This window comes from Lampetra planeri, chromosome 18 (assembly GCF_965212315.1).
Source record: "Lampetra planeri chromosome 18, kcLamPlan1.2.h2, whole genome shotgun sequence".
In the NCBI taxonomy this organism is placed as follows: domain Eukaryota; kingdom Metazoa; phylum Chordata; class Hyperoartia; order Petromyzontiformes; family Petromyzontidae; genus Lampetra; species Lampetra planeri.
This window is the reverse complement of record NC_136124.1, coordinates 6,465,691-6,490,158: the sequence shown is the minus strand read 5'-3', so window position 1 is coordinate 6,490,158 and position 24,468 is coordinate 6,465,691. Positions and strand designations below refer to the sequence as shown.

At 50.6% G+C, this 24,468-nt stretch overlaps 1 protein-coding gene across 1 annotated transcript in view; it reads right to left on the bottom strand.

Annotated features, from left to right (window-relative positions):
* Nucleotides 1-24,468, bottom strand: part of LOC144723547 (sodium/potassium/calcium exchanger 3-like) — a 140,882-nt gene that overhangs the window by 76,948 nt on the left and 39,466 nt on the right. The window contains exon 3 of the mRNA XM_078602382.1: nucleotides 2,719-2,795. Coding sequence (XP_078458508.1) covers nucleotides 2,719-2,795 — 77 coding nt within the window. The remainder of the gene's footprint in view (nucleotides 1-2,718; nucleotides 2,796-24,468) is intronic.

Here is a 24,468-nt window from a genome sequence, read left to right as displayed (position 1 = left end):
AATAGGGTTTTACCCTTTCTGGCAATACAACAGCTGTGTTAAGATGTTAAAACACCAAAACCGAAACCTTTCGCAAGGAATCATGGATTGCATTAACCACATATACCCGTGGTGAACATGCAAACAAAACACGTGCTCTGATACTATATGTATTGTCTTTGAAACTGATTGGTCCACACCAGAGACAACTTCTTTAGAGCCTCGTCTCAAACAGTGTTAGACCAGAGGACGCCAAAAGGTGAACAGGACAAAGACAATGCACTATCAGGACATTGAGAGCTCGGGGTGAGAAGCTACATCATGGGACCTACCCTTTCTGGCAATTTCTTTAAAGGGTAAAACCTATTCTTACATTTTTATACTGGCAAGGGAGGTCCCATAACGTAAATGTTCTGCACAGTAAAGCCTCTCTTATTAGCCAGATTCGAGTAAGCCAGAATATTGCGTAGCCATAAAAGGCTACCGGAAAAAAGGTAAATAAAGACACAAAATGTCTCCAAGAACACTCAGACTAGAAAACTGTTTTGCATGCCAATTAAGCTGCGAGTGGCAAAACAGCTCTATGCTAATGGCGAGAAGGAAATTCGAGATATGCTTGTCAACTCCAGGAAGTGTTAGATGCCATCCCCCCACCAACGAATGAAAATAAATACAAGAGTTGTAGCGATTTAAAGCTTTCGTGACTGCAGGGATTCATTTTCTTGGTTCTTTCAGTACAGTCACGTAGAATGGAAATAATAAAATAATAAAAATAAAACAATAATAAAATAATTCTCACGACGTTTCGGCCACAACGCAAGCAGCCGTCCTCAGGTGGAGAACAGGTCTGTCGGAAAGACAGCGTCTGGGGCCTGTCATTCAGACGCTGTCTTTCCGACAGACCTGTTCTCCACCTGAGGACGGCTGCTTGCGTTGTGGCCGAAACGTCGTGAGAATTATTTTATTATGTTTTATGTTTATTATTTTATTATTTCCATTCTACGTGACTTTACCGAAAGAACCAAGAAGAAGAGCTGTAGCGTGTGCGCGCACTAGAAAATCTAACGCCACACGCTTATCCGTTGTATGGGATTTGGTGAACCTGTGCCCTCGGATTCCTCGGTCATCTGCACGCTAGGGCGATGCTCGTTACTTTTGAAAAACATTCGGTGATGCTGCTCCGTTAGCAGTGGTGCGCAAGCGTAATTAACGAAAAACAAACTTGACACATTTGCATTTTTATTTATTAATTTCTAATCACAAAATATATTCATCCAGGCTGTCAGAAAATCTGCTCAAGCATCAGCATCCATTCAATTAGTATAAATATTTATTAAATAATTGAGGCTGCCCCTGTAACTCGTGGTGTTGGTGCTGCTCGTGTTACTGTTGTTGATTGCCATGGTGGTGTTGGAGCTACTGTTGGTGGTGGTGGTGGTCATGGTGGTGGTTGAGCTATTATTGTTGCTGCTGTTGCTAGTGTTGATGGTGCAGTTGTTATCGGTGGTTGTGGTGGCAGCGGTTGTGCTGGTGGAGCTACTGTTGGTGGTAGTGGTGGAGTCATGGTAGTTTCTGTTGTTGTTGTTCACGGTGGTGGAGGTGGTGACAGACAGACGTTCATGTTGCTGCTGCTGTTGTTGTTGCTGTTGGTGCGGCTACTGTTGTTGCTGTTGCCATTGTTATTGGTGGTGGTGGTGGTAGTAGAATATGGGCATCTTCATCTTTCGTGGTAGCAGTGGTGGCGGAGCCGTTGCTGGGGTGGTGCTAGCCACCCACCCCTCGTGTGCCTTGCGCCGGCCTTCATAGGTTCCACTCGCTAACAGCACTTGCCCCAACAGTCTATTAAGGCTATACACGGGGGGTATCTTTGTCTTTGGAGCTACTGTTGCTGCTGCTGCTGTTGGTGGTGGCATTGCTATCCATGGCGGTGTTGTTGGTGGATCAATTGTTGTTGTTGGTGATGCGGAGCTGTTGGTGGTGGTGGGGGTGGTGGTGGGGGTGGTGGTGGGAGTGGTGGTGGGGGTGGTGGTGGGGGTGGTGTGGGTGGTGGGGGGTGGTGGTGGGAGTGGTGGTGGGAGTGGTGGTGGGGGTGGTGTGGGTGGTGGGGGTGGTGGTGGGAGTGGTGGTGGGAGTGGTGGTGGGGGTGGTGTGGGTGGTGGGGGTGGTGGTGGGGGTGGTGGTGGGAGTGGTGGTGGTGGTGGTGGTGGGGGGTGGTGGGGGTGGTGGTGGTGGGGGTGGTGGTGGGGGTGGTGGTGGGGGTGGTGGGGGTGGTGGGGGTGGGGGTGGTGTGGGTGGTGGGGGTGGTGGGGGTGGTGGGGGTGGTGGGGGTGGTGTGGGTGGTGGGGGTGGTGGTGGGGGTGGTGGTGGGAGTGGTGGTGGGGGTGGTGTGGGTGGTGGGGGTGGTGGTGGTGGGAGTGGTGGTGGTGGTGGTGGTGGGAGTGGTGGTGGGGGTGGTGGTGGGGGTGGTGGTGGGGGTGGTGGTGGGGGGTGGTGGTGGGGGGTGGTGGTGGGGGTGGTGGTGGGAGTGGTGGTGGGGGTGGTGGTGGTGGTGGTGGTGGTGGGGGGTGGTGGTGGTGGTGGGGGTGGTGGTGTGGGTGGTGGGGGTGGTGGTGGGGGTGGGGGTGGTGGTGGGGGTGGTGGTGGTGGGGGGTGGTGGTGGGGGTGGTGGTGGGAGTGGTGGTGGGGGTGGTGGTGGGGGTGGTGGGGGTGGGGGTGGTGGTGGGGGTGGGGGTTACTCACACACAGCACGTGCAGCAACACGGCGCCATGCCGGCGCTGCACGTTGTTGAAGATGTCTTCTGGGAACTCGTGGATTCCTGCGCAAAGGAGAGAGAGAGATAAAAACATTTATATTTTAAAAAAACGTTGGGGTAAAATTGCAATAAATCTGCGTCGTTTTTCGGCTGGGGCGGAGCTCGTCGAGAGAGACAAACCAATTAAGGGACTTTTGTTGCCAGAGCATTACGAGCACAAATAAAATAACGTATTCTTTGGTTCTTTCGGCATTAATAAATTTTATTATTTATAATTTTTAGTCACTTTTTTATTATAATGTTTTTTTCTATCTACGTGATTTTACCGAAAGAATCAAAGAGCATGAATTCCACCACCACCAAATCACCGGCTGGCCGTCGTCAATAACATTTGGTTTATGACTCACAGAAAACAGAGCAGGCCACGGTGAAGGTCAATTAGGTCCCTCGTCGGGGCATCATTATCATCACGATCCAGATAGCCCGTAGCGGGGTGTCCACTGCAACATTTTGTCATTCCTTTCCACGTTCGTCCGTATTTTGCCAATTCTCTCAAGGAGTGGCCACATCTCTCTGGCACCAATTATCTTTGTGTGATGTCGTCATCAAGCCATTCTCTCCATTGGAACCTCATTTGCCAGTAGAAAAACATGATAATTGTTTTTTTACCCTTTTATCTGGCAACAAAACTGACACCTTTTTTTACGAGGAGTCATGTTTGCATAGACCACAATACCTGCAGTCATAATGCAAAAAAAAACACAACTCTGATAATGTATGCACTGTCCTTGAAGTTGATTGGTCCACACCCGAGACAGCTTTCCTTAGAGCCTAGTCTCACGTGGTGTTGGACCAGATGACGCCAAAAGGCGCACAACTCAAAGACAATGCACCATCAGAGTATGAGATCTCGGGGTAAGCATTTACACCATTGGAACCTCATTTTGCCAGTAAAAAATATGATAATTGTTTTTGTACCCTTCTATCTGGCAACAAAACTGACACCTTTTTACGAAGAGTCATGTTTGCATAGACCACAATACCTGCAGTCATAATGCAGATGACGGCATCATCTGGTCCAACACCATGTGAGACTAGGCTCTAAGGAAAGCTGTCTCGGGTGTGGACCAATCAACTTCAAGGACAGTGCATACATTATCAGAGTTATGTTTTTATTTGCATTATGGCTGCAGGTATTGTCGTCTATGCAAACATGACTCCTCGTAAAAAAGGTGTCAGTTTTGTTGCCAGATAAAAGGGTAAAAAACCAATTATCAAGCCATTCTCTGTTCGGTCTTACTCTCTTTCCGGTTCCTTACACTTTTCCCAAACAGCACTATTTTAAATTTCCTGTGGTTGTCCATCCTGCACGTGTGCCCAAATAGTGCCCCAGTTTCCTTCTCATCACTGCCTGCATCGTCATCATCATCAGCTCGTCTTCTCTGCCTTTGTATCACTTCTACGTTGGTCACTCTTTGGGTCCAGTTTGTTAGATGCAGCTGTGTCCCCTTCCGTGGCGATGCATTTCGACGAATGCAAGACGATGAATCATGTAATGGGCGTTGGAGAGCAGTAGGAGCGTCGTCACGGAGGATTCATCGATTCGTACCGATGTTTTCTGCTCGACACACTGCAACATGCGCACTCACCCCGCTCAGTGAGAATTGATTGAAAGCAGTGCCCCGGTTTACGTCGGTGGGGGGGGGGGGGGATGCGTTCCTGAAAGGTGCGACGACGAATATCGAAACGACGTAAATCGAAGCGATTCTTACAGGGTAGTAAGTAGGTGGTGGTGGTGGAGGCGAGGGCCTGAGAGGCGACGGAGGACGACCGCTTGTGTTGCGATCAAAACGTCGTAGTTTTTAGTTCTTTTGTTATTTTCTTTGAACCGATCTACGTGACTTTACCAAAAGACCCAATGAATATGAATTCCTGCAGTCACGAAAGCTTTAAGTCAAGATTTGTGACAATTAATTGAAATTTAAGAAAAGAGGAGGCGGGTTGTGGGGTGAGGGGGGGGGGGTCATTACGTTTTTTGTATTCATTTGTACATAATTCAGCGCCGGATATTTGCAGGTCTTGCCTAAGGTTTGCAACGCGCTGTAATCCCACGCCCGTGGGCTGGATATGGGTCTCGGTGAGCGACCCCAAACCAAGAAACCCCAAACCGAGCAGTCCCAAACTAAGCAACCTGAAATAGCAGAGCGGCGGCAGCGCGGAACGCTTGTGGCATGGACGTCGCTCGTCGTGTTGCCGAGGGTTTAGCGTTATGTTCGGATCTCGAGAAATCGATTCCGTCGATTCTGTCGAGCGGCCAGATCCAGTGGATTCCGAGTGCAGTCGATGCATTCAGGGTGCGTTGATGAAAGAGTAAAGAGATGGAGGAAAGGGGGGGGGGGGGTCAGAGTGGATTCCAACTCATGAATTGTTACATTACTCCCAAAGACAGATAAACGGACTGTAATGGTCGATTACAGCAGGTGGCCCAAACTGTGCACCAACAGCTGCAACAACAACAACAAGAAGCCCCCAATACATTGCTCAAGGAGACTGTTCGTGAGAAAAACCAAAAAAAATAATCGGTGACGCTGCAGGCAATGACCCTTCTCTATCACGGATAAATCATGGCAGACCCATCTCTCCGCTATGAATAAGGGCCGTTGCCCGAAACGTTGCCTCTTATTATTTCCCTTAGCGGCCACAACGCTACGAACGAAATGTGTGTTGAGTTTTCGTTGTATTGTGCTCGCGGACTCCTTCTGCCTGCTCGTTTAACAACCTGGGAACAGACGTCCCAATCTTGATATCATGCAGGGGGCACCGTGCCCACATTGATCTGGGGTACAGGTGGCTCAACATCCATCCCCCACAGATCCTTCGCTGCCTCTGGTCGGCATTTAGACGAGCGGCTTTAAGAGCCCTCCCAACGAAACAGAAAAGAAAAAAATTAAGAGCCGCGAGGTGCAGGGAAATTGACCTCAAAGGTCAAATTCAATGTCATGTCTGCCCCCTTTCCACAAGACAACGGTGCATACGGCACGGATCTGAGATCGTTACGGGTCCTGACTTTTGTCGAACCCTTCTGCAAGACCTTGTCTCTGAATGTAAAATAAAATAACATTTTAGTTCATTAGCCGGTTATGCGCTTTCCTGAGCCATAGCAGGGGTTAGTCATATCGCCGGGAGGGTAAGGGAGGCGAGACGTAGCGGGTTTGGGCTTGTGGCAAAAAGAGACCAAGAAGGTGCAATTAGAAGGGCCATGGAGATTAGAGAGCCATAGACTCACACAGAGACCCTTAGGCTCACAAGAGGCCCACAGACTTGTTGCTGCTGTGCTCACGCACACCACGGATGCCCCTCGTTAAATATCCAGGCAGCTGGCTAAACGGGACCATCGTCCGTGCGACAAATCAAAATACACTCAAAACACAGAGACCCGTAGACTCGCACGGAGAGCCATAAATGAGTAGGGCTGTGGGGTTGCAACCGGTGCAGGTCACAAGTAGAGAGGGAGACCAAGGGCGGGAGGGGAGGATGCGGTGGAACGAGAGACGAGGAACAATGTGGATGGGATGAGAGAAGAGGTACAGAATAGAAAACTAAACTCTTAAGCTATTCCATTGGAACCTCATTTGCCAGTAAAAATATGATAATTGGTTTTTTACCCTTCTATCTGGCAACAAAACTGACACCTTTTTTACAAGGAGTCATGTTTACATAGACCACAATACCTGCAGTCATAATGCAAACAAAAAACATAACTCTGATAATGTGCATTGTCCTTGAAGTTGATTGACTGCGCCTTTTGGCGTTATCTGGTCCAACACCACGTGAGACTAGGCTCTAAGGAAAGCTGTCTCGGGTGTGGACCAATCAACTTCAAGGACAGTGCATACATTATCAGAGTTATGTTTTTTGTTTGCATTATGACTGCAGGTATTGTGGTCTATGTAAACATGACTCCTAGTAAAAAAGGTGTCAGTTTTGTTGCCAGATAGAAGGGTAAAAAACAATTATCTTAAGCTATTGTTCATTTTACCAGGTAAGGCCCACTGAGCTATAGAGCTCTTTTTTTAGAAGGGACCTGGCCATAAATGATAGCTCAACGAAGTGGCTCATCACGTGATAATTTATACCTGCCAAATACTATAAAGGCATGTGAATTCTAAACACATTTTCTAAATGTGGAGGGAAAAACCGGTGGAACCAGAGAAAAATTCAAGTGGCTACCGGGAGAGAAATACACGCAAACTCCAAATATACAGCAGGCGTCAGGGTTGGGATCGAACGCAGGACCTCCTGCATGCCAGGCGAGGTAGTTAATATCTCCTAGCCACCGTGATGATGATGAGACACACAAACTCCAAATATACAGCAGGCATCAGGGTCGAGATCGAACCCTCGACCTCCTGCATGCCAGGCGAGGTAGTTAACATTTCCTAGCCACCGATGCTCATGGAGAATCGAATCCGAGCAGCCGACCCCGATGCAATAAGCAAGACTTCTGGCTGAGAAGAAAAGAAGCCAATGTTTCCCCCCCCCCAGTCTCAACAGCAGAGTGCGGCCTGCATAACAATTTTCTGCATCGCTGATTGTCGGATGTTATTGGCAAGCGAACTCCACGCACACCACAGGACCCGTGGTGTTGCTTGGCACGACGGACATCGCGTTTGTCGCCAAAAAATGAAACCGACGTGAACACGCCGCTTTCTTAACGTCAAGTGCCAATGTGAGCAAGGAACTGTCACATGCAACTTATATAAAATATAAAACGCATTTCTTTTTTACAATTTAACGTATTACTTAAGGGTTTCACGCAAGACAAACAACATGAATAAGCTCTAGACATTTATCTCGTTAACAAATGCGACGTCATCTTGACAAGACAACCGTAAAACTCCCAACACGTCAAAATCAGTCGAACATATTCAATCGGCAAACAGTTGTGGTTATGACTGACAGGTAAACTGTTGGCTTGCGTTTTCTGCTTCATCGTTGATTAAATGAAGTGGAAAAATAAACAAAGTGAAAAAATTAATACATTGTGAAAGGCAATTACGAAAATTGAAGAAAATTGAAAAAAATGGTAATGGCTGCGGCTCAAGAAATGGTGTTGTCGTTACACGTATGTTGAACCTCTATCGCACCGTACATAGTCAACGGTGCTAATCGGAGGTGCGGGGGAAGGACAACAAAAACTAAACCCAAAAATCAGTTCTCAAGAAATGAGTTTTCAACATAGATTTACAAGTGCACGGCTCCACTGTCTTTCTAATATCGGAAGCAAGAGCGTTCCAGACGGCCGCGAAAGCGCATCTGTAAGCGCTGCGCGTGGACGCGGGTGAACCATCTTCGTCCGGTGGCCAGCTGACGGAATTCGCCGTTCATATCTCGATTCATCCTTTGAGCGCCATCTCCTCCAAGTCGGGGGGGGAGGGGGCGTACGAGCTCGCTCAGAACTCTTAGGCCCCCCCGGGGCCTCGCTGTTCCTGCTGCTCGTCAAGACCACCGGGGGGGGGGGGGGGGGGGGGGACGAGCGACTGACCTCCCCTCCAGGCGACTTTGGGGTGTTTTTTTTCCTTCCACTGTAATTCAAGTTCACGAGGGGCCGGCGATAATTGGGGTCAGCGGCTAAGGGAGAAGTGTTGCCCGGGCACTCGAGCAGTGGATGTGACTTTTCGCAGAAACGCAATTGATGTATCGTCACTGCAACTCGTAGATCATAGGGGATTTAGGACCAGTGCAACTAATTGGGGCAGGAGGAGGTGGGGAATCTGGGCATTTGACACATTCCATTCGAGCAGCAGCAACAGCAGCGGAACAAAAAAATAAAATACAATCAGATTCAAAGAGTTTTTTCGTCTTCATTGACGAAGGACAAAAAGCACGCGTCCGCCGTTTTTTTGTTGTTTGTTAAACGTGCGCGTTTGCTAATTGAAACGCGAACGGGCGGCGAAAACAGAACTAATAAATTCGCCGTCAAACTACTCGTAATTATGAAGCACGCTTGGAAATTAGGCTAAGTGGTCACCGTGGGATGCGGCGCGTCCCTTGGGGGGACAGAATTGGTGGAGGGTGGGGGGACAGGGGGAGAGGTAAGTTTGGGGGGGGGGGGGGAACCCAGTAGAAGCCACCATTCCCCACTTGCTCAGCCAGCGTCTCTCTCTCTCGCAGGACTCCGCGTGATTGATCGCCGCTCTCCGCCAGGGTTCCGGCTCGCGCCGTGCGGGCGACGTGATGGATGAGTGCCGCCTGCACCGCCGCTCCGCTCGCACCCCACACCGCCCCCCCCCCCCGTGTCCCACGGCTCGTTACCGCGATGCGGGAACGTTCGCAGTGCCGGACCGCAACCGCCGCCAATCGGCAATTCCGTTTGAACCACACGCGAGTGTTTGTTTTTTGAACGCGCGTGCATGTGTACGTGCGCGTGTACGCGTGTGCGTGAAAGCGCGCGTGTGTGTGTGTGTGCGTGAACGCGCGTATTTTCGTGATCGTGCGGCACATCTGCTGGTGAAATGGGTGCCCACGTAAGGGCACCTGGAACGTGTTTGGTCAAACCATCAGTGGCGGCGCCAGCCACAAGCAAAGTCTGAAGGCCCCAACAAGCTCAAGGTGGGCCTGGAGTAAACAACGGCGCAAAATACCGCCACAAACTCACGTCTTTAAAAATGCATATATATATAAAGACCATCATTCTGATAAAACTATTAACATAATTTTCTTAAGAGACTGTTGGGGCAAGTGATGTTGGCGAGTAGCACTTATGAAGTCCGGCACGGCACACGACGGGTGGGCCAGCACCACGCCCGGCAGCCTTTGTCTTCCCAGTTGCGATGTTTACACATCGCACCAGGTACTCATTTCAGGCCAAGTCGACCTAGGGGAGGCCCAGAACCGGTGCAGATAATCCTCACCTGGTGGTGGCCGTGAGCGGGAGTTGGACTCGGGTCGCCGCGTTCGAAGAGACGCACGCTCACCGCTTTACGACCGTGAAAGCAACCACACATTATCACAAACAAAGACAAATATCCCCCATATAGCCTTAACAGACTGTTGGGACAAGTGCTGTTAGCGAGCACCTATAAAGGCCAGCACGATACACGAGGGGTGGGTGGCCAGCACCACGCCCGGCAGCCTTTGTCTTCCCAGTGGCGATGTTTACTACACACCGCACCAGGTACTCATTTCAGGCCAAGTCAACCTAGAAGAGCCCCAGGACCGGTTCAGATAATTATCACCGGTGTTGGCCGTGAGCGGAAATCGAACTCGGGTCGCCGGGTTAGTAGCGCCGCGCACTAACCACTACACTACCGCTCCCCACATTATCACACACGCACACACGCCTCAGCGTCGTCAGATAATCACGCAGATATAAGGTGCGTGTCAACCCAACGTGCAGCGAGGCCCTCGCGGCGAGGGAAGTGACCGTGCGTGCAGAAAAAAAAAATCCCTCTCGAGGACTGCAGACGAGTTAATGTCACTTACGGGGCCCATTTCCAAGAGGAAGGCCCCTTACCCCGTCCACCGTGGGCCACCAATTTGCGCATTCCCTACACTGGAAAATGTCCCGCAATGTCTTGGGTTCTGCGGCCACCTCTCGTAAAATAGCTGCTCAGCGCAATGCGGGGGCGGAGGGCGGCGTGGGGGGGCCTTACCCAGCTTGAAACAAAGTCTGAGAGTGAACTGAAGCCGCGGGGGGGGGGGGAGCCCTGGTGAAATGAAGTCACGGGCCGCGCAATCGAAAGCCGTGTGCCCAACGCAGCCCGCCGCGGCTGGAGGTATCCACCACGCGTCACGTGGAGAGCGATTCGCGGGGGGGGGGGGGGGTCTGGCTTACACCGTAACCTGCCGTTTCGATGAAGCAATTTAACTTTCGTTCACAATCTTGCTCCCGTCAGCCAATTATTTGACAATTTCATGGTTCAATTACACATCAGGCTATCAGGCTTGGGCCGCTGTGAACACCTGGGAGGTACGAATGACAGCGATGAAAATGTATTTCTTCCCATGTTGCCTGGGGATCAATCTATTACACTGTAGGACTGTGAGAGACGACGGGAGCTTGGATTGGCCATGGCCGATGACGACGATGATGATGGTAATAATGATGTTGATTGCCTTGGGATGGTTACAGTTCGCGCTCGCCACGAGAGATAAAAATAATACCGTAATTAAAAAACTGCTTGTGTAAAGAGTTATTTACGTAATGCTAACAATAAAGAGAATGCATCTATCATGCGACTTAAATTGCCAAATATGCCTAAATTTCACGTTTCAGAGCACAGGATTTTTCTTCATTCAAATCAACCTACATCCCTGATTAAAGCAACATGTAATTTAGTTTTGTCCAATTGTGCTATTGGTGTCGTGTCGCTAGACAACGCAAACCCCGAACGGGCACAGCAGCACACCGCCCTGCGATCGAGTACGGTCCGTGGAAGGAGATATGCCAGAAGTACTTCTGAGATCCAGTTAAGCGACTTATTTTATCCATCCACTAAAGCGGGCAGCACTCTCTTGTACACCCTACATACAGAGAAGACATTGTCATAAGGCAGCCACACATTTTTAAAAATGATTTTCACAGCTGGAATTTTTCCAAATTGAGCGTCGAACCCCACTGAACCAGAGTGTGTGTGTGTAGTTGTTGGTTATCAGTGGGGAGCGATAGTGCGGCGGGATAGTGTGCTTTGCTACAAACCAGGTGACCCGAATTCGATTCCCGATCAGGGCCAACATAAGTGACGATTATCTGAACCGGTCCCTGGCCTCCTCTAGGTCGACACAATCTCAAATGAGTACCTGGTGTGATGTTTGAACATCGCTGCTGGGGAGACAAAGGCGACCGGGCGTGGTACTGGCCACCCACCCCCTCGTGTGCCATGTCGATCTTCAGAGGTGCTCACTAACAGCTTTGACGCCTACAGTCTTAATGCGGGGGGGGGGGGGGTTCTTAGTCGTTCTCTTTGCAGTTATTGGTGACCGGCCTGAGCACATCATCTCACTTCACTTGAAAACCCGGCTGAAACCAAGATCCAGGATCGCAGCATTGCCAGCTCAGCGCTCCGACCTCTGAGCCACCCTGATGGGTGGAGTAAAGTGTCGTACGGTATTTCAGAAAAACAATCTTTATTCATCCTCGAGAAATTCGATGAGCTATGAAACTCTTTTTCACAGACGTCCACTCAAAGGGTCCAATTTGGGTTCAGCATCCTGGTGTTTGAGCTGTGACTCTTGTCACCATATGAGTGTTAAATCCGCCAACCCTGCCTCCCAGACACCGGATTGCAGGTGTGAGCCACCACTCCTGGCGACCGACAGGCACGCGCAGATCGGCGTCGCCTTTCGGGCCGTTCAAATTATGTCAACGCCCTGTCGTCTTTGGAATTGAGAAGCCTCGCACTTTGAGTTTATCTCAAATATAAACGAAAAGCAAATTATGCGGACGCGGAGGCCTCATCTCACCAGTGTCAGCGGCTTTTCTGTGTCTCTCACGACGTGGAGATCCCAGCATCAGAGTCGCGCTTAGAATACAGAGACATATCTCAAGAGGTGGTTGCCCAATTAGGCCACTGGGCAATGCCATCAACCCCGCGCCATGCCTCATCCCCAGCCCTAATGCATTCGTTGCATGCTCCATTAAATTAAATTGACCCACCTCCGCCTGGTTTCCCCAAGAGCTCTGTACCAGCAGCGCCGACCTCTCCGCCTCCGCCGTGACACCAACACCTGCCTCCTCCTCCTACAGCCTCGCTGGCCCAGAGCCGTCTTCGCCCACCGGGGCACAGCGCCGAGTGGCGGAGGCCAAAGTTGTTTGGGCTGTTCGGTCTTCATGGGAACCATTCCAGCACCGTAGCGTCGGTGGGGGGCAGGGCTGGAGGGGGGCGGGGGGGGCGGGGGGGCTGGGTGCCACCCCTCTCAAACCCTTATAATTTTCTATATTTTTTCATAATTAGGTTGAAAATTGTTGGGACGAAATGTGACACCGTTGGCGGTTTTGCATGGGGGTTCTTCTTAGACACGGGGGGGGGGGAGGCTGGAGCGAAATTCCCGATAACAGCATGAGGTGAAAGAATGACTTGTTATATCATGATGTGATAATAGGGCACTTGTCGGTGACCAGGCTGAGACCATTAACCGTCTACGCTCGAGAGCCCAGTTCCATCGCTGGCGGTGGAGATCGAGATTGATACCCAGAATCTCAGCGGCACTGACCTCTGACCTTTCAGCTACAAGGCTGCCTCTTACTGTAACACAGCAGCATACAAATGTATGAGAATAAAAAAAAACTATCATTGCCCTGCCCACATTCATTTTGGACACAATTTGGCACCTCTGAGATACAAACTAACAAACATCTTAAGATATCACGGAAAATGGAATATCTCACAATACCAGAAGAGGGGAGAGAACTACATGCAATGCACAAAAAAATAGGATTTAATATTTAATGTCGCAGCAAGATTTATATATTTCCCAGGACAGCCAACGCGAACCGAGGAAAATCCTGTCGAAATTTGGACAGGTGGCGATGGCACTTTTAAATATATAATTATTTAAATTATGCTTTGCAACAGAGACAAAAGAGAGGATGCCGAGCAAATGAAACATTCCACTGTGCTCCCATTGGCCCCTGATTAGGAAAGACAGAGTGAAGCGAGCGACGGAGAACAACAGGTGACACTGGAGAGAGAAGACGAAGAGGGCGGGGGGCGCCTGCTCCCGATCATCCATGGCCTGGACAAGGCCAACGGCTCCGCGTGCCTCCCCCTCGCACGCGGAGCCCCGAGAGCCAGGGGCTCGTGATCGCCGGTCAGCTGAGTGAGATTTTCGAGCCGCGTTGTTCTCCATTGCCCGTCAGTCCATGCGTGCGTCCGTCCGTCGTTCCATGCGTCCGACCGTTCTCGCGTGACCTGCAGCCGTTGTCGGCGGGGCCCGCGGGCGCGCTCGCTACGATTGTGGCGCTCGCTGTGGGAGTCTACGCCCCCTCCCCCCCCCATCTGACGGCTACGAGGCCGCGTTGTCTGAGCGCGCAGCGTTTGACACCGGCAGAGGTCCGGGGGAGGCTGCCGGCTGAATGGCTGATTAGAAACGTGGGTGGTGGCGATGGGACGAGGCGGGCTGGGAGGGACCGGGTTAGGCGGTAATGGCGTGCTGCGACGTTTTTTTTGGGTTTTATTTTTGAGAGGGAAAGAGTTTGACAATTATTTTGCCGCATCGCCGGGGGGTGGGTGGGGGTGGCGGGTGGTGGCGGGTGGTGGCAGGTGGGGGCGGGGGAGGCTCGGGTACACTGCACTGGATGTAATAGCTTTAGTGCCCGCAGTCACTTCTCAGCGGCTCACACAACCGTCAACAAGCGAGTCAAGTGCGCGCCTGCAAACAAACTGCTGTTGTCACCCGAGGCTAATTACACGCGCAAAGACAAAGATGCACCCCCCCCCGTATAGCCTAAACAGACTGTTGGGGCACGTGCTGTTAGCGAGCACCTATGAAGGCCGGCACTGTGGCACACGACGGGATGACGTGGCCAGCACCACGCCCGACCGCCTTTGTCTCCCAAGTTGCGATGTTTACGCACCGCACCAGGTACTCAGTTGGGGCTGAGTCGACCTAGGGGAGGAGGCCCAGGACCGGTTCAGATAATCGTCACTGGTGATATTGGCCGTGAGCGGGAATCGAACCCGGGTCACCAGGTTCGTAGCGCAGCGTAGCGCTAACCGCTACACTACCGCTCCCCACACACAAACACGGACACACACGTGCACACGCGTGCACACGCGCGCAAGCGCTGCACAAAGGGAACTAATGGGGCGCGTTTTCAAGCGCATCGACTTCCATTCGCGGAGAGAGACGGCAAAAGTTGTACCGCTTTTAACCAAGTCAATTAACAAGCGCGTCTCGAGTGGATTAGAATGGGCCTCTCCTTGGCATGTCCCGGTAATTACGACAATTAGACGAGACTGCCTGAAGCAGGTGCCGTTTTGAATTCACTGCTTTCGCCCCCTTAAAATGAGACCGTTTTTTTCGTGTTAAATCTTCCACACACACACACAAAAAGTCCCATCGCAGGCGGTGATTGAAATGGCACTGAAAAATCATCCGCGCCACTCGCAGCAATTATCAACGACAAAGTCTAACGGCTGTAGTTAAAAAATAATAAAGTCATACAATTTCCCATCTCATCATCCGTTATTCTCTCTCTCTTCCCTCTGCCTATTCCCGACGCGAGATCACAACCAGCTCCTCCTTGTGTGGATTCACTCGTTTCCGCCAGACACGGAGATCCGTTGCGTCGCGAGTTCTGTCTGCGTACGTTCGCATTGTTTGCAGGACACAGTACGCGTGTAATGCCCCTAGAATTGAAATGTCAGATGGGCTACGTCCACTTCAATCGGCTGTGCATCGGTCAAGAAACGATGTCGAGTTTCCTCGCGGCTCCTCGGCCTTCGCTAAAATGAGCAGAACGGTGAATTTGACGGCGTCGCATTTAGAAAAGAGTTCAGCGTTGTGCGTGAACAACAACAACAAGTGCAGTTTGTTTTATATATTAATGAAAACGTGCGCAAGTACGCACATACGACACACACAACGATGAAAACAATTCAGAGAAATGTCACGGCTGTTAATTTCGAATGTTTTTCTCCCAAACGCCGGTCCCAATTTAACCTAAATTCCAGCCCCCCCCCCCCCTTTGTGATAGGGCTAACCTGAGAACATCTTGTAGCTTGCAACACAACTGGGCCAGCACAGCGGTTTCACTTCTCTAATTATCTCCCGTGGGACTCGGCACCATAAACAACAACAGAACAACAGAACAACAACTAAAGCAACTCTTTTCCACAACCGTGCGCACAAAACTCTGACAATCCGTTTTTATAACCATCGAGAAATCGTGCAGTTAATGCGATGCACACAAATAACGATACGCGTGGGCAGCCCGTCCTGCAGACGGGGTGACACGTGACACTCAACGGGACACTCCGCTTGGCTACCCTCGGCATACGCCCGCCACTCACCTGACAGCGGAGTTTATTACTGGTAGGAAGCCCTCCTGGTTACACCAGCCCACAGGGGATTATTGTGTCCGTCCGTCCGTCGTGCATCCAAAAATGGGAGGAGTGGGGCTAGATGGAGAGGGGAGGGTGGGGAGGGGCTGGGTGGGGAGGGTGGGGAGGTGTCTGGGTGGGGAGGGGCTGGTCACCCCGTGGTGCTCTTATAAAACTCAACGTTTACCTACTCACGCCTGCTTGTGCCCGCCCTCACAGTCAGGCATATTTGCGGAATACACCACGCGGCCGTTGACCCTGGCCATTGACCGAGCAACCCAACGTTCCTACCAGCTCCCTCCGCAGGAATGTGTTAACTTCTCGTGAAATATTTCTCAGGGCCAAATGAACCCCCCCCCCACCCCAAAACGACACGGGGACCTCGACTAGAATCAGAAAATGGATTTAGACTGGAGGAATCCAATGAGCTGTAACGCTTTTTTCACAAATGTCCAGTAGGGTCGGGTCAGAACGTTACAGCAACAAATAATACAAACACGATAGGAGTGCCAATTATAGGTAAGGTAGCATTGGAACCTCCTTTGCCAGAAGCAAAATATGATAATTGCTTTTTTAATCATTTTATCTGGCAACAAAACTGACACCTTTTTTTTACAAGGAGTCATGTTTGCATTGACCACAATACCTGCAGTCGGAATGCAAACAAAATAACACAACTCTGATAATGTATGCACTGTCCTTGTAATTGATTGGTCCACACCCGAGACAGCTTTTTATTATAGGTAAGGTAAACAAATCACTTTAAACAATACATACACAAATAAAACTAAACGATTTATTTTTTGTATCTTACAAGGTAAAGCCCACCGAGCCATTAGCTTCTTTTTCATAAGCGAATTGGCCACAGGTGATAGCCCAACGAAGTGGCTTGCCACGTGGAGATCCACATGACACCAACTGCGATGGACCCAGGGGTTAACATCTCAATGTTGTCCCACGCCGCTGGTGCGACAACAGGACTCGCGGATTGTTTACCCAGCCAATGCCTCACCGAGTTTCGTGACTCTTCATCAGGGAGGCTCCTGCCAATATTTCAAAGCACAGTAGTGGGAAAACTATAATCCCAGTGGAGTAATAATTTACAACGTCACATTTTCAAAGAGACAGATGCCCAGTGAGCGACTGGGACTAAGAATCGGCCCAGACATTCGTAAACACAGCGGTGCCAAATTGCCGTGCGAGCTCATTGGCCCATTTGGGGCCGGTGAGGAAAAATCTTTGGGGCTGCCGAACATATGGGGACTTTAATGGTAACTGAAGCGTACACAGTAGGAGGTAATACAATATTTGAATTAAATAATAAAACATATATTTTACTCCGATCACATATTTGCAATTTCCCCACACAAACCGGCCCACGTGCTCGGCCCAACCGGGCATTCGCCCTCTGGACTGCAACCCTATGGTTCAGTCCGGGGGCCTGGAGATTGCCAGTTGCGCGTAAAACCACTCGTAAAATATTCACTCGTGCTTGCTGGGCAGGACCCCTGCGCAGCGAGCGAGCGAGTGTGTGTGAGTGTGTTGTGAGTGTGTCTGGTGAGTGTCTGTTGAGTGTGTGAGTGTGTATGTATGTGAGTGTGCATGTGTGTATGTGAGTGTGTATGTGAGTGTGCGAGTGTGTGCGCGCGCGCACGTGGGCTGCAGTCATCGCTGATGTACGAGGCCCACGATGTTTGCTGTAAACCAAAGTGCTGCTGGGATAACTTAATTAGCGCTGCTTGAGGCTCCTCGATTTAACTAACCTACGGGGCAACGAGGAAATGTTTTTCTCCGCTGTAGCATCAGGGAAATGCGATGTGGAGTTGGGTTTACCCGTGCCATCTTCGACGGTGTGTGTTGTTTTTTTGTTGATGATGTTGACAGTTTGTGTGACATTGTGTAATGTCACACCCACAGAAGCAATCCAGGGCGCAGGTTAGATTCCTTATCTGGGTGCGGCAATTAAAACAATGCGCAGATTTCATAAATTTCCCCATCCCTTTCCCCAAACCCCACGCCTCTCCCCACCCAGCTCTATCAATGTGTACACCACGGTTAGTTGATTACAAAGATCCCCCCCGTAGAGCCTGAACAGACTTTTGGGGCAAGTGTTGTTAGCGAGTACAATCTATTGAGGCCGGCACGGCACACGAGGGGGTGGTTGTTCAGCACCAAGCTCAACCGCCTTTGTCTCCCCAGTGGCGATGTTTACACACCGCACCAGGTACCCATTTTAGGCTGAGTCGACTTAGAGGAGGCCCAGGACCGGTTCAGATAATCGTCGCTGGTGTTGGCCGTGAGCGGGAATCGAACTCGGGTTGCCAGGTTCGTAGCGCAGCGCGCTAACCGCTGCACCACCGCTCCCCTGTAGTTGATCACAAACTCAGATTTTTCAATAACACAGACGCCTGAGAGATGAGTGGATTAGAATCGGAGACTATAATTTAATGTGTTCTGACTACTCGTTTTATGTTTAAATAGGCATATGACGTTACCTTATATAAGCTGTTGATTAACAAACAAGCTGTTCAAAAAATCATAAAGCGTCACGACTAAATAAAGGAATTTATATAAAAAGTCAAAGAAAAAAATATATCCGGCACATTGCATTGTGGGGGAGTTCGATTTTTGCAAGGACAAGGCACACAATCCACTCAGCAATGTAGTTTTGGGCCCAATCACAATTTCAAGAAAAACCTAATTAACTGCGGATAAATCTGAGAAATAAAAAGCGAGGTAAAGAGCACACCAGGTAATCAATCGGATAATCAAATTGGCAAAGTTGGTTAATTAGATAACCAAATTGGCACAGTTGGCTATCCGATTGATTTACCTGTTGTGCTTTTTACTTTGCCCGTTTTATTTCTCAGATTTATCCGCAGTTAATTCGCTTTTATTGAAAAGGGTGACACAGGACATCATGCCGTGACGATGTCCTCGGAGCTCATCGAGATGTCATGAAGACATCACCGCAGAAACCAGCAAGAGCCTCCTCTTTTACTGGTAGGAACCGCCTGGTTCCACCAGCCCACAGGGGATTATTGTGTCTGTCCGTCCGTCGTGCATCCAAAAATGGGAAGGGTGGAGCTGAGTGGAAAGGGGAGGGTGGGGAGGGACTGGGTGGGGAGAGGAGGGTGGGGAAAGGCTGGGTGGGGCTGGGTGGGGAGGGGCTGGTCACCCCGTGGTGCCCTTATAAAACTCAACGTTTAACCTACTCACGCCGGCTTGTGCCCGCCCTCACAGTCGGCCATATTTGCAGAATATACCACACCGCCATTGACCCTGGCCCTTGATCGAGCAACCCAACGTTCCCACCAGCTCCCTCCGCAGGAATGTGTTTGGGACGGAAAGGCAAAACAGAAAATAAAGTTTACAATCTCACTTCGTCCAGTGGTGCCAAAACTCCCCGAGACAGATCGCAAATAGCAGCAAATCGATCCGTAAATAATAACCGCGTTACTATCCACGGCGAATGACAGACAGACTGGCTCGAGATTTTTTTCTCTCTTCTCTTGGCAGATGCTTGTAAAATGTACGACTTATTTAATGGGGGGGGGGGGGGGGCGCGGGGGGCTTACAACCTCGGAGAGAGATTGAGTGGATGGCCGGGCTGGGCAGCTGGGGCCCCTCCTTGTCTGTCCCACCCTTAAATATTCTTCTTCTTCCGAACGGCTTATGATGTGGATGCAGTGCAACAACTAAGAATTTCACATTCAGGTGGTCATGAGTGTATCGCTGCGACGTCTCCTTCGTATTTGTGGATCGGGGGCATTGCATCGTTATACGCTGTACGGTTTTGGTCTCTGATGGATGACCACAATCGCAAACTGCTGGAGAGTTTTTACTTTTCCATTTGTGCATCATCAAAATATCTGCATCCGCAGCCATGGTTTGTGCAGTGGATGCGGTTTAGGGTGGACAATGAACTTCGTGGAAGACCAAACCCCAGGGATCTTCTGCGTTGGGCCTTTCCACCATAAACGCTTGCATTGCAGGACGATGAGAGACGGCGGTGAGTTGGGAAGGCCTTCATTCGGCAATGGATTGAGCATGCCCGCTGCCGCTGATGATGATGAAATTACAAGGCATTTCACCAGCCAAGAGAAAGAGTAAAAAATGTTGTGATTGAAGCCATCATGCGAAACGGGCTCATCTCTCGATGCTGCTATACAGCACAACTGGAGCAGAAACCCGCAGAGTGCCGATTCTCTTTCTCGGGAGAAAGCGGCAGAGTCCTCGCTTTTTGCTTTATTTTTAGAGGACGCATACATTATGCTGCGGGGGACTTAGTCCATTGATTTTCCGTACGCGGGGAGGCACAAAGGATTATAGATGCACGCCGCACTTGATAGAAGCGTACGCTGCGGGGAGGCAGGGGCATCGTCAGTGGGGAATTTTTGCTCGTGATCTCTCTCGCTCTCTCAAACATGACGGGGGGGGGGGGGGGGCTCTCTCATGTGATCTGAACGCGCTCGCTCTCCACATCCAAACTCGCTCCTTTCTCCCCAGGGCAGTGACCCCGGCCCCAGTGGTATGGCGCGTTTGCCTTCGCCACTTGTTCGCAGAGGATCGCGGTTTCGAATCCAGCGGCCGCCCTGGTTAATAGTGCGCAGGTGTAATAACCGTAAAACTAAACTATTTTATCTTTTTATTTTACCAGGCAAGGGTCACCGAGCTCTATAGCTCTTTTTTCCAGAAGCGACCTGGCCACAAATGTATGCCTCAATGAAGTGGCTTATCGCGTGGAAATGTATAGCAGCCAAATGCTCTGGACGCGTGTTTCGTAACGATACGACTTTCATCAGCCGTCTGCTACGTAGCGGTCATTAAAGATCCCCCTGATGTCATTCACAAAGCGTAGGCAAACGGGTGCCGATGTCGTTGTTCAAAATGTAGAATAATCAGCAAATTACTCAATTGGGATCACACAGAGCAAGCATTGTCCACCTACCAGCAGCAGACTAATGCCCCAGGTCACTCTCGCAAGAGTTTAAGGACACGAAGATTATTATCCTTTCAGCTTGCTCGCCAGTAAGCTGACGAACAATTCTCACAGCAAAATGTAGCTCTTAGATTAATGTAATTCGATTTATATAATTGCTACATTTGATCTTGGTATTGGCAATTGTATGTATCCGATTGCTGAATGTGGTTGTGAACAGTTTGGTTTCAGTGTCAAAATAGTTAATTTGTATTTGTTTCACGATGATGGCTAGTGGAGGGTCTTACGACACAAATCATTACGCGGCCCGACAAAACACACGCACAGCTACCGTGAACCGTTCCATCCCAGATGACTCTAACATGACTGTTTCCACAACACTTCCGTTGCGGGCTGCTGCTAATGATGCGGCATCTGTTTTAACCGTTCCGATTGTTCTCTTCCACTTGTTGTATACTTTTACCGGTAATTTCTCGGCAACGCACAGCGTGATGAAACTAACCGCGCAGACAATTACCTGACGACGAACACGAGAAAGCTCCCGAAATAGACGCCGTGTAACGCACACCTCCCCCTATGTAACGCGCTCACGCGCGCGCGCGCGGCGCTAAAAATTGCCAGGCTAAAAATTTAATCTGGCTCCGATACCTTGAGAATGGAAACTAAAAAAAAAACACACACACACGTGTAATCAATAACCGTGAAATTTTAATCGCGCAATAACGACGGCGCTCGGTCACGCGCGGACGAATCTCCGTCGCCTTCGGACACAAAAATTGGGTGCAAGGGATCACACACGGGGGGGTGGGGTGTGGGCGAGAAGGGAAGTGGCGCTCCATGAGAGCTCGCGATGCCGTCCCCCCGTGCCAAACGCGCCGTTAAACGAGCGGCGGGTGGGCCCCTCGCGACGCACGCACGCACCCATCCTAAAAAAATTAAACTATTACAACTATTTTTATTTTACAAGGCGAGACCCACCACCAAGCTTGTTAGCGTCTATCACGAATGATAGCTCGACGAAGTGGCGTATCACGTGGATATTTATAGCAGCCAAATTGCTCCTAAACGCGTGATTTTGATTCTAAATGTGGAGGGGAAAAATCGGAGGCCCCAGAGATAATTTTACGTCACCACGGAGAGAAGACGCAAACTCCAAATATACAGATGTCAGGGTCGGCATCGAACCCACGACCTCCTGCATACCAGGTGAGGTAGTTAACATCTTCTCGCCACTGTGGTGCCCTGAAATTGCTCACTTGTGGCACTGCTGCTCCCCACCCTCCCTGCCGTTCCCCTCTCGAGGGTATTTGTCCTGCTCTTCCAAACTCTCCACGAGTCTTGGAAGGGGTGGAAGTCCCCACGCTTTACCCCACCGCTTCACAACCCCGCCGAATGATTGTGAACTCATTTGTGCTGCTGGGTGAAAAGATACGTGAGGGCGGGGGGGCGGTTGAGGATTTAAGAAGCTTGCACCGTTGTTTCAACTGCCGCGCTGGCAGATGGATGGCACCAGCGACCCAATGGATGGGCAAGTCCGGTGCGGCGCAGCTGCCGACCGTGACACCGCCACTGTGGCAGGCAGCGTCCCTCCACCCACGAGCCGCCCCCACGAAGGCAAAGCACCCCCCCCCCGGTCCGCCGTGCCACCGGACAAACTTCGACGCGAGAGCTTTCACGGTCGGCGCTTCTTTGGCGATCACTTCCGCGCGAGGTCAGAGGCTGCCAATGAGCACGGCTGGACGCGGTGTACCTTCGGCGGAATTCGCCGTTTGATTTCTGGAGGGAGTAAAAAAAAATTATCGGCTTGCCGGATTTCATGGCCGTACAGAAGCTGGCTTGGAGAGGGCCACAATTGGTCACTCACTTAAATTTCCACACGATAAGCCACTTCTCGTTGGACTATCATTTGTGGCCAGGTCGCTTCTGAAAAAGACCTACATAGTTCAGTGGGCCTAACCCGGGTAAAATAAAAATTGTTAATAGTTAGTAACAGTAATTATTACAACGCGCCTACTTCGCTGTGAAGTTCAAAAGTCATCCCCGGTTCTCTCCATGACACCGCCCTCGCCCGCGCACAAAATCCGTCGGCACGCGCCCGCCCGATCTCGTCACATCTCGCAAGCTAAGCGGGGCTCGAACTTGGATAGCACTTTACACGGGTGACCGCCGACCATGCACAGGACAGGTTCTCATAGGCTCGAGGGGAAGCTGCATGGCTGGCAGAAGAGGGCAGTGCATAAAAATCCAGTTGTACTGTATTTCTATGCTCCCACGTCTAGATGACATTACTCCCCCCCACCCGCCCCACCTTCACCAACTCGTAACGTGGTAAAGCGTGGTCAAATAACGCCCGCCAATGTCGGGAGGTGCTCATCCATCAGTGGATTGACCACATGGCTGTATGGCTACCATCTAACTGGACATCTGTGAAAAAGAGCTTTACAACTCATCGGATTCCTCCAGTCTAAATAGGAATTCAGATTCTGATCTAATCTGTGCCGTCTCGTGTTTGTTCTGCATTGATTTATTTATATTAATCTGGAAGTGCATTAGCATATACATTGCATTTAGGTACAGGGGCAGCCCTGCAAGTTGCTTACACAACCCACTGATGGCGTAAGGACTCCCACTAGAAGGAGGCCCTGGAGTGAGCCCCTCCCTGGAGGGAATATTTTGGCCTACTCTTTCCACGCCGGTCTCGGAAGAGGCGAGAGAAAGCCACACACGTTGCACACCACCACCACCATCACACGGGACTATTTCCGATCGACTCGTAGCGAGTGGGCGCAACCGTTTGTACCGCTGTGTGGACGGAGGCGGGGAGGTATGTTAAGAAACTCGCAATTTTGCTTCACATGCCACGCTGGGAAATCGAAGCGAAGACTCGTGCGCTGACCATTATACCGCGGTAGAATCCCTTCCATGTAATGTCGAGAAATTACAGCCATCGTCGGAATCGGTCCAGAGCTTGCTTGCATTAATTAAACCGATGCTGCCGATGGCAAAGATCGCCCTCAGAAAGTTGTGTGGCTGACGGGATGGGAGGAAAAAAAACTTAAAAACTTGTTCACGTGGAGAAATAGCCGTGGAAAAAGGGGGGGCGGCGCGTCGTCCCATTACGCTCCATCAATTTAATCGCGAGAAGGGCGATTTCGCCGCGCGTGTTGCGAGCACAAAAACAAAGCGGCAGATTTTACCACCAAAGTTGTGCATGGACACAGCCACAGTGGGGCACGGCGAACAAGCAACAGTTGTTCCCTAAGCGGCAATGGTTTCTCGATGCCTCGACCGTTCCCTAGCAAGTCGCGTTCTACGCCACGACCAAATGTCGCGGCTACTTGCTGCCCAAGACAAGACAGGACGACAACAATAATAATACTAATACGCGTAAATAAATAACTCTGCAACGCACTGCATTAGGCTCTCTGCGAGGCAATATATCACGCAGAAAAGCATGCCAGTTCCAATCCTGCCTAAGCCCTGTGAAGACGCCTCTTGCGGGAATTCAACGAGGGAAGGAGGGGGGGAAGAGGATAAATAAGGCAACGCGCGGGTTGACAAAAAAAACGAAATTGCGCACAACATTTCCCGGGTTAGCGGGCAGCTTGTGACGACGGCAAACACCGCCGTGGCCTGGGGAAGAAGCACGCTCCTGGTCAACAACACGGAGCGCCGAGCGACGGGAATCCAACAACGACCACGCTCACGCCGTAGAGGGGTGGCGTGGGGATCACGGAAGGGCTATCGG